The following is a 14850-nucleotide window of genomic DNA, read 5'->3' as shown; positions in this document are numbered from 1 at the left end:
CAACCGACTAGATCCGTATTCGCTCTAGCGAGTGTGCGAAAATACATGCCTACCAAGATCAAGCAGTCCAAGCCACTTTCAATAAAAGATGAGTGGGTTGTAATGTATTGAATATTTTTGGACGTCATGTCGATGATCGGGGGCCATAGATCTGAGTCAGAAGAGTATAGTGCAGCAAAGCATAGTGATCAGCAACCAGGTTCACACGCTGTAATCAGAAGTGCTTACAACGACAACAACCTCATGGATAGAACAAGCCAACAATACCCGACTTAGTACTCTGTGCTTCGTAGACAACAAACCCAAATTCGAGTGCTGAAATCCGCGGATATAGGTCGCGAATAAAAAGCCAGGATGCCTTCCCATTTGCACGGTCGTATTCGTCATTAAAGTGGCCTTGGCTCTGTTTTACGCGCTAAAACTAATGCCGGTCCCAGGAAAAGGTTAGTAATCCTAGATCTCATCATGTCCGTGTAAGCGAAGCAGCGCGTGTCCGAGAGTCCGCAACGCACATTACGACGAAAGGCCCTATCCGTATCCTTCGGGTCAGACAAGGTTTTATGCTCTCTGTGTTTAATTCTAATTGTGCGACTAACTGCTAGCTCAACCTCGTAAAGATCCTTCGCGTGTGTGTTTGCGTGAGACTCGACTGTATTTTTTGCTAGACAAGCTACTACTACTGCTAAACAAGAGAGCCCTTCTTTCTTTCGTCAGCTTCATCCTTCGTTCTCACTCTTACGTTAACCCTCGTCTGAAACTTGGTCAGATACTAAGCTCGGTCAATGACAGACTGATTACTTTGACCGAAACAGGCATAGTCTTACGGACTCGCAAATCGGACATTTTACGCAATTACAAATGCGAAAACCCGGTGGCCGTTAGTTAACTCCGCTAGGTCACTCACTTATCCATGCCATGCCATCCTTCTTTCCCAACTTAACAAATCCCCCATTTCTTTTTACGTGTATCAACCTACCGTGCACTATTCTAGAAGCTCTCCCTTTTCAGCTTCAGAGCTCTTGTTTCTGCTCTCGTCCCTTAATCTGTGGACGATTTCTACCTTTGACAAGTTCTTCTGATACCTGTCACTGACCCACACCCATTTGTCGGCACTTCTGCCATTCCTGTTGTGGCTCGCACTAATAGACCAGCAACTCGAATAACCCCCTACGATTATCGCTTTTTCTGCCCCGGTAGGAGCTGGGACTTGACGGAATCTGAATTTCAACTTCGGATTTATTCATTTTTGGGTTTTGGACGCTCCCGGTCCAAGTTTCGAAGCTGTCCGGCGCTTCCGCAGCTTGAGTCGGAGACTTTCCCCGGTCTGCTCGGGAACCCTTCTAAAGGCCCATGACGACGCCTGAAGGGGTTTGGGTGTTTGGATTTGATGGTTTTTGCTTTTCTACCCCATCGCGCGTTTCTATAGCCTCTAAGGCAAACTACGTGACTTTGTCAACATCGACATAATACCAAAATATACGGACATTATACTATGCTAAAAGCTACTATGCGCCAGTCAACGACTCCACAGCCAACTGGACCAGAGAGCATCTCCTCCTCAAGGGTCTCTAAACTCGCCAGAAGACCACACAGAAAGTCAAGGAATGGGTGCTTTAACTGCAAGAGAAGAAAGGTCAAGGTAAGCTATTCTCCGTCCACTCCAAACTATCCCAGAGCTGACAAAAGTCCCTAGTGTGACGAGGTGAAACCTGCGTGTGCCAACTGCGTACGCTTCGGTATTCCCTGCGACTTTGCACCTCAACCACTATCCAGTGACGACTCAGCTCACCAGAGATCTCCCCCAGAGATCCTCTCGGTCCTAGCAGAGCCTGCTGCAACACCACGTCGAGGCCCTGGTAGGCCGCGTAAGGACTGGGCTGCTCTCACGCGACCACCGCCGCCGCCTCCGGCATCAGCATCAGACAGAGCGACGACATCTCCGTCGTCCACCTCAGCTACTCCAGCTTCCTCGTCTACGATATCAAACTCTCAGATATGCTCTCTTAATGTCGCTGACGCAGAGTTACTATTCCACTTTATGGCCAACACTTCAAGGACGTTGCATGATGCTGATGACCCTGCTGATGACATCGCGTCGTTTTGGGCCAAGAACGTCCCCCAGATTGGCCTCTCCTACCACTTTGTCCTCCATATGATGTATGCTCTGGCTGGGTACCATCTCGTTTATCAGGAGCCCAAGGGAACGGAGCGGCATTCCCAAAACCTCGCTCTCGCAGCACATCACGCGGAACTTGGTATCTCTGAGATGAACAGAACTATAACAAACCTCAGCGAGACAAATTGCGGTGCACTATATGTCACTGCAGTTCTCGTCTGCTATTGCACATTCGCTGCTGGTCCGACGGGTCCTGATGACCTACTGGTATGCGTTGTGGGCGATGGTATTTCGCAGAGGTGGCTTCCAGTCATACACGGCGTTCGGTTGATTCGACAGAGTGTCGAACCAGCAACGCTGTTTACAGGCCTCATGGCCCCCCTCGGTGGCGGCACAAAACCGGAGCTAGAAGACCCGCGACCCGAATATTTGGTCAAGGGGTTCCCTCATCTCGACTGGGTTGAGCCTCTCGAAAGGCTTCGGGTGTGGATAGCATCCCACGAGAACCCAGACACTGCTTTGTATCTGAGAGTTCACAAAATGCTGTGTGATGTATACGAAGCCAACTATGGCAACTTAAAAGGGGTTATCGAAGTCCCCATCACTAACAAACTTGTGTTTGGTTGGCTTTACCGGATGCAAGACCTGTTTGTTGGGTGTCTTCAGCGCAAAGCACCACAGGCCTTGCTTCTTTTGGCATATTACGTCCCGTTATTCAAGACGATGAAGGAGTGCTGGTATTTGGATGGTTGGGCGGCGCATTTGCTTGACAGGATAAGAGGGTTATTGAATGCGGATCTGTTGGGCTGGCTAGATTGGCCGGTAGGGATATCTCTTCATCCTGAGGTTATATAAGGCATATAAGGTAAAGTTAGAATTAAAGCGGACAACAAAAACTGATCTCAGATTTGTCTCTGGCGGGTCAATGGAGATTTTTTGGGGCGGATCAAGTGTGATTGTAATGTTTTTATAGCGAAGAACTTGTGGAAAAGGGTCACGGTTGACTCGTGAAGGAAGAGGTGATAGATATAGCAGAAGCATGCTTACTACTGATGGGAGCTGTAGATATATAAGACTATGACTGAAGGCCATTCCCAGATGAACCCAACTCGGCCATGTCCGATATGACATATGCGTGATTTATGTCAAACGCCTCAGCCGTTCCCGATGTATCCGTCTTGGCCAACGACGTTAGTCCCTTTACGAAAACTCGAGATCAAATGCGAAAACCCCTTGACAGTCCCACCTCATTCTTCGGCAATCACAGAAAGGTGTGTGCGGGCCGTGGCATGTGGCGATTTTGCTATCAATCTCCCATGTATCCATGTCTGGTATGCAATTATACACGAGCAAAACCTGCTCCATACGCGTATTGGCATATACCTTGGCGCTCCTCTCTAACCATGCAGATAGAAAGGAAACGCTTCTGATGCGTGGTCTTGACTCAGTCAAGCTCATGCGACCCATCTCCGGCTGGGTATATGGCAAAGATACAGTGCCGCAGTGCATAATATATTGATTTGCACACTCTGTACAGGTAGTTGACAATGTCCTCTAAGCTCAAATCACTGTCAGAAGGGCCACTTAGTCTATCCATTAGCCTCCCAGGGCCAAACATCTGGTTCCGCCGCACCCTCAGCGGTCCCGGGTTGTACCAGGTGCTGTGAATAACTGACCCTCGCATGGGCAGTGGCTCTCCGATCATTGCCAACCAGACCTCTTTAGCATATCCGCGAATTGGCGCTTTCCTGATGTATGTCACCTTGACATTTTTGAATGCGATGTCCTCGGTAGGTAGCCACCTGCAAGTGTTGCAGCGCGAAGGATCCGTGAACGGTCCTCCCAAGTGTCGGTGCTCATGGTAATGGGTACGACGACCTTTCGTAAGCTCCTCAGCATGGCATTTTGTTGAGAGTAGTTGCCAGCCGGCACAGGTTTTGAGGACCTCGAACTGAACATCTGATCGACGATAACGCGGACGGCGCTGAGATTCTTCTGCATGCCGATAGTAACGATGGCGAGATCGGGGGCGAGTATAGCTGCTGCTCCTGCGTCGACGGGGCGCATGTCGACGTTCTGACCTGCTCGTCCTTCTGTACTTGCTCGTGCTGTTCGACCTCCTTGTTCTGCTAGAACTTCTCGATTTGTTGGACCACCTCGTGCTTCTGGATCTGCTCATACTGCTTGACCTTCTTGTTCTGCTGGAACTCGTCGACCTGCTGAAACTTCTGGATCTGCTGAGCCTACTCGTGCTCCCGGACCTACTGGTACTTCTGGACCATGAATCATATTCGCTGCAATAGGTACTATGACATGTGTATGTCCTCTCCGAGTAAGTAGTTCTAGTGTCTCGGGTAGCTTCTTGAGGTCTTGCCCTTGTTGGTGTGTCTTTGGTGGTTCTAGTGGGCTCCCGTGGTGTTTCGTCGATTGGAGATCGCCGTCGCGAAGCTGCAGATCCCAGAATCAACTCAAGCGATGACTTTTTGGGAGGCGTCTCGTCTATCCTCGTGTTTTTGTTTCGTCGACAGCGATAACAGCGTCTTCCAAGCTCTTGGCACCTTGCGCAGCTCTTTCTGGGTCCAGTGCAAGATGAATCAGGCATTTGGTCGTACAAGTCAGCCTCGTCCTCTGCGTCAACATCTCGAAACAAATCCTCGTGCAGAGTCTCCATGATGGCTCCGTCGGTATGACTGTACGGTGTTTGTAACAGGGCTAGAATTTGTTTTGGGGAAGATGCTTGGAAATAATGAGGTTGGAACAAGGGTTTAAACGGAGTTGTGACCAAAAAGCACTATGTGAAATGTTTATTTGCTTTATTTACTTTTAATAAACCCTTTATCGTAAGATAATTCAAAAAGAGTTTCTTTTTAAAGTCTGTCAGTCTTAGTCATAGTGAAGGGGCGGCTGTTCGGGCAGGTAGGCAGGCCATATTAAGCTTCCACATTAAAGACATGATTGTTAGGTAACACTGAACTGTATTGGTTATGCTCTTACACGGCTTTCGTATTGGCCAAGGTAGTTGATTTCATCATTTCTGAGTCAACTCATTATGAACCTACCGAAGCGCCCTTTCTCTAGGTTTTTTATTCAAAAAAAAAAGTTTATCAGCTTGAGTTTCAATGTTCAGATGGAAGGTTTTGTTGTCTGCTGATTGCAAAGACTATATATATATACCTCCTCACCCCATTTGTACACTTCCAGTACTTGCATCCTCAGCTACAACCTCGATATATTAGTGCTCTGCTATCCTCCCGTCTTTTATTTCAGCATGATTGATCTTCCGCCTCGGGGCCCTTCCCTTGAAACCCGGCCAATTCCCGACAAGCGCTTTTTTAACGTCTGCTCATTTGGCCCTGGTGCTGATCCGGCAATTTAAAGAACAGCCCGATCTGTCAATGATCTGGACCTGCTCGTCAGACCCTCGGATTTCAGTGATGACTCTGAGTCTTATATCCAGTGGTTCGAGAGAGAAAGACATTGCATCGTGGGGGTGCGTCATGACGAAGACTGGCTGAGCTGGAGCAAGTGATCCGATGTGGTCCGTAAGATTCTTTCACATATACAAACCCATCAAAACGACACATCGTGTTCGTCTGGTTCAGATAGTACAGACCCAACATGGGGCTATTACGTCTTTGTCACGTCTTATACGGAATCGGCCCAGGAGTTGGAGGCAGCCATAGAGGTTTTGGTCCAGCTCACACTCAGAAATCTGAGACATCTGTCACCTTCCCTCTACTCGGAAGAAGTATCGAAACGATTCAAGCTCGATGCTATCCAAAACAGGGAGGCTCTAGAGGATGCGTCGGAAGACAGAGTGAGGGAAGAATTTCGTGCGCAGCTGAGAGGCTTGGGAATGCGTGAAGGTGACATCATGTCCCGAGTTACCGGTTCGAATCACTCTTCGGCATGTATTCTTCTTGATGGATGCGCCATCTCCCAGTTGTCTTGCATATCACTACCCCTCAATGAGGAAGAAAACGAGATTGACAACGGTGTGTATGTGACAATGATTGACCCCAAGTGGGACTATCCAATACAGCCGTACCCAAACACTGTCAAGGGTTGTGCAACTTATCTAGGAGAAGATGAATGCCCAGCTGAGTATCTTGCAAAGCTATATATCATAATGGAGGGAGATATGACGAAGGTATATCCTATGTGGCACGACCTGACATATTAACATTCCTTCACTTACCCTAGAACCAATTTTTGAGTTAGGATGATCTAGAACACCAAGTCGAAAGATTTTCTCTATTCGCAAAATGCTTTTCGTTGATATAAGTGAGTTCGTAAATACATTTTCTTCGCAAAACCAGGAAATATCAAAATGTCTGCCCTGGTATGTACCTGTATTTATTAGTGTGAGGATAAAGAGGCAGACAGGCAGAAGGGGGATTATGACATGTAGGATGGAACTAGATGAGGGCGGCATATCTCCGGCTATCAACAGACATGGAAAATGACATAATTCATCCACGGGTCAGTTCCACCAGCAACAGTCTAGTCAGTGAATGTATGATCCATTCAATTAATCTGTCTATTTGCGAGAGCCTTGTCCTTCTTTTCTAGAGACATTTTGGAGACCACATTCACTACCTATTCAAAGTCAGCCTTGAAAGTATAATTACACCCCCAGCACCTGAAACTCTAGAGACTACAGCTACCTAGGCACAGAGCTTCTTCCAGCTTGGTGGGGTCACCCTTGATCCAACATAACAGAATCTACTAGGTAGTAGCTATAATGTCAGGGACAAAAGCCGCCCTCAAGGGCATCAACGACGCTATTCGCCAGCAAAAGTTCGATGATGCTGTGAGCAAAGCTCGGGACCTTCTGGAAAAGGACTCCAAGAACTACCAAGCGTGAGAAACCCGAGTCCTTCAAGAGCTGCAGAACCCCGCCATAAGAAACTCAAGCTGACCACATCTACAGTCATATCTTTTTGGCATTTGCTCTGGACAAACAAGACAGACTCGACCAAGCCCAGGAGACTTATCGGTCTGCAACATGGCTTCGACCCCAAGAAGCACAAGCTTGGCAGGGTCTGATCAAGCTGTGTGAGAAGCAAAACAACAAGAAACTCACAGACTACCACCAAGCAGTAGTCAATCTGGCTCAGATTTACCGGGACGCCGATGACATGTACAAGGCTCAGGATGTCGTGGACAAATTTGTCGATTTCGCTAGAGTAAAAGGAGATGATATTCAATACGCCGAGGCACTGTCGATACAACTTCCTGAAAGTCCACTCTATCCTGTTCTTGAGGGCCGCTTCCCTCATCCCGCTAGAACGTATGAGACTGTCGCGATCATCCTCGAGAAGTACGAGAAGCACCGGATAAACACCCTCATCGGAGAGCGGCGAACCAAACTAGGCGCCAAGCTTTCTGAAGTCACTCTTGATGCCAAACGCGAAGTTTACAGTCAGAGCAAGCTCGAACACATTTACCGACAGCTGATCAACTGGACAAGCGATGACGATTTAAGAAGACAGTACGAGGAGAAGCTCCTGCAGCTTTGCTATGACCGCCTTCTGGTCGCGCCAACAGGCGCTGAAAAGGACACAGAGCGCCAAAAGGTTCTCGAGCTGGCCAACGGCATGGTTGCCATCAAATATCCTTACAAGCTCGCCTGGGATATCTCTATAGAGTGGCAGGACAAGAAAGAGGTCAGAGAATGGGATGTCGACGTCCTTCGTGCTTATTGCTCCTTCTTCCCTGACAGCGACCTGTACAAGGTCATCACAAGCTATCTGACTAGTCCCATCTCGCCTTTTCCCCCAGAAAAGGCCCAAGAGAAGGCCAAAGCAGCCCCCAGTGACACAGAGGAAAGCTCCGACGATGACGATGGTGGAGTTCCCACTCTTGTGGTACCTTTAACCGACGAGGACCGTCTTATCATGATATCCGAAGGCATTATTACCGCTGACTCAGTTTTCGCCTATCGACTTACAGGCCAATACCTCCTTCATATTGGAGAGTATGAATCGACCGTCGAACTCATGCGCAAGGGAATGGCCCTGTTGGCGCAGGAGCGTAAGAAGACAGGTCTTGCATTCATCAATGCCGAAGACTCCTATTACCTCTCACTCGGAACAGCCTTGGTGTACTACCAATCTCCTCGACATCACAAAGAAGCCAAGGAACTGTTCGACAAGGTTCTTGAGCGTGATACAACTTCTACTTCTGCTTTGATTGGCGTTGGCCTCATTTATGAGGAGGAGGAGGAATATGACGAAGCCATTGACTACCTCACCCGAGCTTTGGAACGCGACCAGACTAACATGAAAGTCAAGTCTGAAGCTGCCTGGGTCAAGGCGCTCAAGGGAGATTGGCAAACCGCAAAAGACGAACTGCAGGAATGTATTGAACTCCTGGAAAAACAAGGAACTACATCAAAGGAGTTACTGGGTGAAACACAACATCGCCTTGGAGTGTGTATCTGGAACATCGACACCAGCAAGGCTGCGCGAAAGCAGCGAAAGGGAGAATCCGCGTATGCATACTGGTTGAGCGCTCTGAGCAACCACCTAAACCATGCACCCACCTACACATACCTCGGAGCATACTACGCCGATTACGCCAAGGATAAAGGTCGTTCGAGGCGTTGCTTCCAGAAAGCACTCGAACTTTCTCACGCTGAAGTGGTTGCAGCAGAGAGGCTTGCTCGATCGTTTGCGGATGACGGAGACTGGGATAGAGTCGAGCTCGTTGCCCGCCGCGTCGTCGACTCCGGTAAAGTGAAGCCGCCACCCGGATCTAAGAGAAAGGGAATCAGTTGGCCTTTCGCTGCACTGGGTGTGGCAGAGCTAAACAAACAAGACTTCCACAAGGCTATTGTGTCCTTCCAAGCCGCGCTTCGCATCAGCCCCGAAGACTACCACTCCTGGGTTGGTCTTGGAGAGAGTTACCACAGCTCTGGCCGACATGTTGCCGCTACCAAGGCTATTTTGAACGCCCAAAAGCTTGAGGAAGATACCGAAGCTGACATCTCAGGAGACACTTGGTTCACCAAGTACATGCTCGCTAACATCAAGCGTGAGCTTGGCGAGTACGACGAGTCCGTCGCTCTCTACAGATCAGTTATTGAGACACATCCCGAGGAAGAGGGTGTCATAATTGCTTTGCTTCAAACAACAGTCGACAGTGCACTTTCTTCCGTTGAGAAGGGCTTGTTCGGAAAGGCAATACAGCTTGCTACTGAGACCATTGAGTATGCAAAGACAACTAGTGGCAGCGTTTTCGAGACCTTTAACTTCTGGAAGGCCATCGCTGATGCGTGTTCTGTCTATTCATCTGTCCAAAGCCGCACAAAGGACTTCCCTTCGGATTCCATTCGAAGTATCCTCGAGAAGGGCTCACAGGATGCTTATGAAATCTTCGCCAGCATCGACAAAGTCGGCACTGATGTTGTTTTCGCCCAGGGATTATATGCAGACGACGAGCAGCCCGGCGTCGATCTCACCCGGTGCATCCATGCCACGATCCTTTGCCATAAGCAGGGAGTTCACATCGCGTCTAACGACCGCCATGCTCAATCTGTTGCCTACTACAATCTGGGATGGGCAGAGTACCGTGCTCATATTTGTCTCCCACCTGAAATTAGGAAGAAGTCTAGCAGCTACATCAAGGCTGCGGTGCGATCGTTCAAGCGTGCGATTGAGTTGGAGGCCGGAAACTCAGAGTTCTGGAATGCTCTTGGTGTGGTAACCAGCGAGATCAACCCATCGGTCTCGCAGCATGCGTTTTCCCGAAGCTTGTACCTTAACGAACGAAGCCCTGCGGCCTGGACGAACCTGGGAACACTTGCTTTATTGTCAGGAGATGTGAAATTGGCCAACGAGATCTTTACGAGAGCTCAGTCAACTGATCCCGACTATGCGCATGCTTGGCTGGGACAAGGCTTTGTGGCCTTGTTGCATGGCGAAGCTAAGGAAGCTCGTGGACTCTTCACTCACGCAATGGAGATTGCAGATGCATCTTCAGTGCCTACCAGACGTCACTACCCAAGCTCTTTGTTCGACCACATCCTCACAGTTTCTCCCAACGATGTCAATGTTGAGTCTCTTATCCAACCACTCTTCGCTCTCAACCAGCACCAAAGCCTCAAGTCACAAGATTTGGCCTTTGCGCATTTGGCAACACTATTCCAAGAACGCACAAATGAGAGTGGTCGTGCTGTTGAGACGCTGGAGAAGATTTCCTCGACCATTGAGGCTGACTATGAGAGCACCGAATCTCCCCAGAGCCTTGCCAAGTTTGCTTTGGCCAAGACCGATTTGGCACGAACCTACCTTGCATCTGGCTCTTATGATAAGGCGGTTGAGTGCGGTGAGCTAGCTCTGGGACTGAGCAGCGATGAGGCCGAGAATGAACTTTCAAGCGACCAGCGCAAGAAGGCACGATTATCTGCCCATCTTACTGTTGGATTGGCCGAGTACTACCGTAACCGGTTTGACGAAGCCATTAAATATTTCGAGTCCGCATTGGAGGAATCTGATGGCAACCCAGATGCCGTTTGTTTATTGGCCCAAGTACTCTGGGCCCAGGGGTCCGAGGCTTCTCGAGACAGAGCTCGCGAAGAGCTATTCGCGGTGATCGAAAAGCAACCCGAGCATGTTCAGTCGGTTCTTCTTCTGGGTGTGATCGCCTTGCTAGACAACGACGAGGATAGCTTGGAGGCAGTTGTTGAAGAGCTACACGGACTCCGCACGAATCACAAGGTCACTGCATCAGAGCAGTCAAGCATCGGCGAAGTGTTGCGAGCTATTGCAACTCTGGGAGAGGGGCGCACAGAAGAGGATATAAGAACACAGGTACAGACAGATATCATGCTGTACCCCAACCTGCCTCATGGCTGGGCTGCCATGGCCCAATTTACAGGCGATGAACATGCTGCTCTGATGGCACTCAAGGTGGCAGCGAGAGGCATTCCTCCAAAGGGTCTCTTGGGTGCTCAGGATCTTTCAAAGGCGTATGCAGGAACAGCAACAGCTGGCGACGCTCAACGAGCGGCATTCCTGGCTCCTTGGGAGCAAAGTGGTTGGACATCGCTTTCTGCTGCCACTGAGAGTATCTGAGAGACATGATAGAATGAGTGTTGGGCAAAGTGAATCACAACATAGAGGGATCATGCTGGAAACTTAGCAAAGTCTTATCATGACGGATATGAATGTCAATCATAGATGTACTAGCCATTGTAGAAAAGGGGTATCATGTATGAACCGCACAAATCTTTCTCACGGTCTTTGCCTTTCGCTTTGTTGTATCTCCTCCTTTAATCTCATCAATCTCCCATCCACCCACGCCTTCTGCCATGCCTCAATTTTACCACCAAGCATGAGGCACTTGTCCGGCTCCAATAAAACCATACCTCGCGCAATCACCGTACCAGCCTTGAGCAATATCTTCTCACCAATTTGCGTCTTTCCAACCCCAATACTATCGTGGCGTCGTAGTTCCATTGCATATATCTTTGTTCCCTTGCAGTCCTGCAGCACAAGTCTGTGTGTCGCATTCTTGCCCGCAGGTTTAGGCCCTGCTGTATTGCGAGCTCCACCGGGCCTTTGAGTCTGACTTTCGTTGTTCTCGTCATCATCCTCTGCCGTGACGCGGATAACCTCTCTACCGCGCGTCGTTTCGCCCCTCGCCACAGCTTCCATCTCTTCAACTTGCTCCCATCGACTCAATGTGAGATTTTCGATATCCATGACCTGAACATGGACAGGCCTTGGCAGCCGCTTTTCGCGAGAGTCTGTAGATTCAACATCTGGAGGGAAAGATTGAACAGCGCTCGTGTTTATAATTGTGCCGCTGGTCAGATCTGCTGCTAATAGCCTAGCTTTGGCCGTGGCTACGAGTGAAGGCATTGGTGGTGGAGGAGAGCGTGCATTTATAAGAGAGGTGAGGAAGGTTGTTGCTGGATGAGGAAGATTTTGAGCCAGTATGGAGGCTTCGAGTTGATTGATAGGATCCATTTTTGTTATCTTTGTATCATTGTATTCTTGATCTTTTGGTGTTGAGAATTAATTACCAGATAAAGAGTTCCATTATATTTTCCTTCCTAGCCTTGTGGTTGTAATGACGTTCCAGCGGCTGAAAGTGGACCATCCCCTAAATTTAGTGTCAAGTTCCCCTGCATCGTGTGCCTCTGACCACTAACATCCCTCTTCCACCGTGTCCCGTTCAGCTCAAGTCAGCCTTGTCAACCTCGAACTGTCACTCAGCGCAATCAATCTCCGGTCTTCGACTCTGGCTTCCACCTACCGATTTCCGCCTTATTCTACGCCTCTTAATACATCTTCATAATGTCTACTATAGCCTCTCCTCGTGAGCCTCCCCGGCGCACCCCGACAAACTCCAATCGCCCATCCTTCGAAACCTCCCGTTCTGCTGTCGCTTCTCCCGTGCTTACACAGGGGCCCACGAACCCTCCTGCGCCCCCTCAACGCAAGACTTCGTCCAACCGCGCAGCTCTAAGAGAATATTATAATCTTCGCGCTGCAGCTCCACGTATCGAGATACCCGATTCTGAGGTCCCTGCTACGGAAATCGATGCCCAGGATTTTAATGCCGACGAATATGTTGCCAAAGTCATCACGAACAGTAGTTTGGAGGAGCTCATGAAGTTGTACACACGTGTAGTGGGAGAAGTGCGCGCGCTGGATGCGGAGAAGAAGGCTCTGGTATACGACAATTATAGTAAGCTGATTACAGCGACTGAGACGATTCGAAAGGTACGATACCACGGCTTCTTCGCTGCGCAGTGAGATGCTTACTAAATAATCAGATGAGAGCAAACATGGACCCCTTGAATCCTATGGCCTCGACCCTCGACCCAGCTATTGCACAGATCTATAGTCAGGCATCCTCCATCCGAGATGCGGTCCGTGAAACTGTCCCTGCGCCAGATTCCGACGAAGGCAAGAAGCGAGAGACTATGGCCAGACAACAACGAACAAGAGAACTAGCAGTCCAGGTCCTAGCGGTCCCTGGACGACTTCGCGCCCTGGTCGGAGAAGGCAAGATTGCGCAAGCGCGCAAAGAATGGGTCTTGCCACGGAAACTGCTTGAATCATGGAAAGAGAAGGGAATTGGTGGTAGCGATGTTGAAGAGTGCATTGAACAGGGTGACGAGGCGTTGAGACAAGCTGATGTCAAGAGTAGTGCTTTGAGTCCAAGGATATCGAGGGACGAGAGACTATCAAGAGATAGTCGGGTATCAAAAGATGGACGGTAGTGCACAGCAGGTGATGATATACCCATGTTTTTTGATAGCCTTTTGTTGCTCTAGCGTTCAACGACAATGCATTTAGATTCGTTTTTCTCATCCCCAACTCCCATTTACCTTTTATAACTACGCAACCACTTTCTTTATACAGAATTTAACCTGAAATTATTTCAGATCGCTTACATCCAGAATTGTAAACGGATCTTTGTCCACCTTGCTGGTAACAACCTCCACCTCGGGAACCGTTTCTCGGATCGCAGCCTCCAATCTAGGCCTGAGAACCTCCTGAAGATATCCGCGTTCAGAGTTGCTATGGAAAACCTGCACCAATGTGCGGCCCTGCTGAATGGCCCTCAGAGCTGAGTGGTGGCTTGTCTCGCCAGTCACAATCAGATCAACGTCGGCCTTCTTGAGGACGTCATAACCGCTACCGGCACAGACGCCAAAACTGCTGACTTTGGTGGTCTTGATATCAGCACCCACAGGGCTTGCTACCATGACATGCTTGAGACCGCCGAGCTTCTCAGCAAGGCGAATGATGATCTCAGAAAGAGAAACGGAGCTGTCAAAGCGACCAATTGCGCCGTAGCCTGCACCAGCGTGGCTGGAAGGGGCGTTGACAGCAGGATTGGCAACAGAGCGTTTGCTCTCGTGAGGACCAGATACAATATCGGCGAGCCACGTGTTGAGGCCTTCAGGAGCAGCGTCAACGGCAGTGTGGGGGCAATAGACAGCCATGCCAGCCTTGGTCAGCTTGAGAAGGGTGGCTTGCTGAGGGTCGTTGTTGGTAATAGACTTGAGGCCGCCAAAGATGAAGGGATCTGATACCATGTCAGCGGGATTCAATGTATACTGGATCTAGTGGCATGGGGGACTTACGGTAGCTGACAATGACGCTGACATCTTGCTCAATTGCATCCATAGCAACTTGGTAGGTCAAGTCATTAGTAACCAGAACTCGCTTCTTCTTCTTGGTGTCTTCTTCCGAGTTTCCAACCAACAGTCCAACATTGTCCCAGCTTCTGTCTGCGATTTCTTCTGGGTACAGCTTCTGGATAGATGCAACAACGGCCTTGGTGAAGGATGAAGTCTCAACCTGCCAGGCACCCCAAGCTCCGCTTTCGCTCATTTTGGCTGAGTGTGTTTGAGGGGATGAGATTGAGTTGCTTGGAGAATGACAGGAGGAACAAAGTCTGATTGATCCTTGATATGAGATGTGATATCTCGTGAGAGGCGCGGATAGTAGTCGATGTGAGCTACGTGTAAGTTGTCTATTCAATCTTAGAACAGAACCTCTCATAGCAACTGTGCTTCCAACACGTGTGATATGTGCAGCTACCAATGTGAGAATTAATGTTAGCTACATGGCCCTCTTATGGATTCATGATCATCAATTGGCAGATGACTGGGGCTTACTCACCAATTATATGCGTTGGATAGTCTGGGATAAAAGATGAAGCTAGAAGCTGTTGGAGCTTGACGCCAAAAGAAGAAGCGAAGAAAG

General features: G+C 49.2%; 7 protein-coding genes across 7 annotated transcripts; 4 read left to right on the top strand and 3 right to left on the bottom strand.

The window, feature by feature from the left end:
* Positions 1 to 465: 465 nt before the first annotated feature.
* FGSG_06324 (uncharacterized protein) lies at positions 466 to 2971 on the top strand (the record flags this gene model as incomplete). Its single annotated transcript, XM_011326677.1, has 6 exons — positions 466 to 473; positions 618 to 626; positions 813 to 877; positions 1071 to 1193; positions 1503 to 1639; positions 1694 to 2971. The coding sequence occupies 6 exons, from the start codon at positions 466 to 468 to the stop codon at positions 2969 to 2971; spliced, it is 1620 nt and encodes a 539-aa protein (XP_011324979.1).
* A 903-nt stretch (positions 2972 to 3874) lies between these two features.
* Positions 3875 to 5148, bottom strand: FGSG_06323 (uncharacterized protein; the record flags this gene model as incomplete). Its single annotated transcript, XM_011326676.1, has 3 exons — positions 3875 to 4224; positions 4382 to 4806; positions 5111 to 5148. The coding sequence occupies 3 exons, from the start codon at positions 5146 to 5148 to the stop codon at positions 3875 to 3877; spliced, it is 813 nt and encodes a 270-aa protein (XP_011324978.1).
* Positions 5149 to 5734: 586 nt separating this feature from the next.
* On the top strand, positions 5735 to 6488 carry FGSG_12905 (uncharacterized protein; the record flags this gene model as incomplete). The annotated part of the gene is made up of 2 exons (XM_011326675.1): positions 5735 to 5739; positions 5858 to 6488. 2 exons carry the CDS (start codon positions 5735 to 5737, stop codon positions 6297 to 6299), a joined length of 447 nt encoding a protein of 148 aa, XP_011324977.1. The 3' UTR covers positions 6300 to 6488.
* A 372-nt stretch (positions 6489 to 6860) lies between these two features.
* On the top strand, positions 6861 to 11196 carry FGSG_12904 (uncharacterized protein; the record flags this gene model as incomplete). The annotated part of the gene is made up of 2 exons (XM_011326674.1): positions 6861 to 6979; positions 7050 to 11196. 2 exons carry the CDS (start codon positions 6861 to 6863, stop codon positions 11194 to 11196), a joined length of 4266 nt encoding a protein of 1421 aa, XP_011324976.1.
* Positions 11197 to 11355: 159 nt separating this feature from the next.
* FGSG_06321 (uncharacterized protein) lies at positions 11356 to 12093 on the bottom strand (the record flags this gene model as incomplete). Its single annotated transcript, XM_011326673.1, has 1 exon — positions 11356 to 12093. One exon carries the CDS (start codon positions 12091 to 12093, stop codon positions 11356 to 11358), a length of 738 nt encoding a protein of 245 aa, XP_011324975.1.
* Positions 12094 to 12423: 330 nt separating this feature from the next.
* On the top strand, positions 12424 to 13355 carry FGSG_06320 (uncharacterized protein; the record flags this gene model as incomplete). The annotated part of the gene is made up of 2 exons (XM_011326672.1): positions 12424 to 12852; positions 12906 to 13355. The coding sequence occupies 2 exons, from the start codon at positions 12424 to 12426 to the stop codon at positions 13353 to 13355; spliced, it is 879 nt and encodes a 292-aa protein (XP_011324974.1).
* A 156-nt stretch (positions 13356 to 13511) lies between these two features.
* On the bottom strand, positions 13512 to 14671 carry FGSG_06319 (uncharacterized protein; the record flags this gene model as incomplete). The annotated part of the gene is made up of 2 exons (XM_011326671.1): positions 14226 to 14671; positions 13512 to 14167 (listed from the first exon to the last, which is right to left on the bottom strand). The coding sequence occupies exons 1-2, from the start codon at positions 14473 to 14475 to the stop codon at positions 13512 to 13514; spliced, it is 906 nt and encodes a 301-aa protein (XP_011324973.1). The 5' UTR covers positions 14476 to 14671.
* Between the last annotated feature and the right edge of the window lie 179 nt (positions 14672 to 14850).

This window comes from Fusarium graminearum, chromosome 3 (genome assembly GCF_000240135.3).
Source record: "Fusarium graminearum PH-1 chromosome 3, whole genome shotgun sequence".
NCBI classification, from domain to species: Eukaryota; Fungi; Ascomycota; class Sordariomycetes; order Hypocreales; family Nectriaceae; genus Fusarium; species Fusarium graminearum.
Note: the sequence above shows the minus strand (reverse complement) of the source record. Positions and strands in the feature narration are given on the sequence as shown.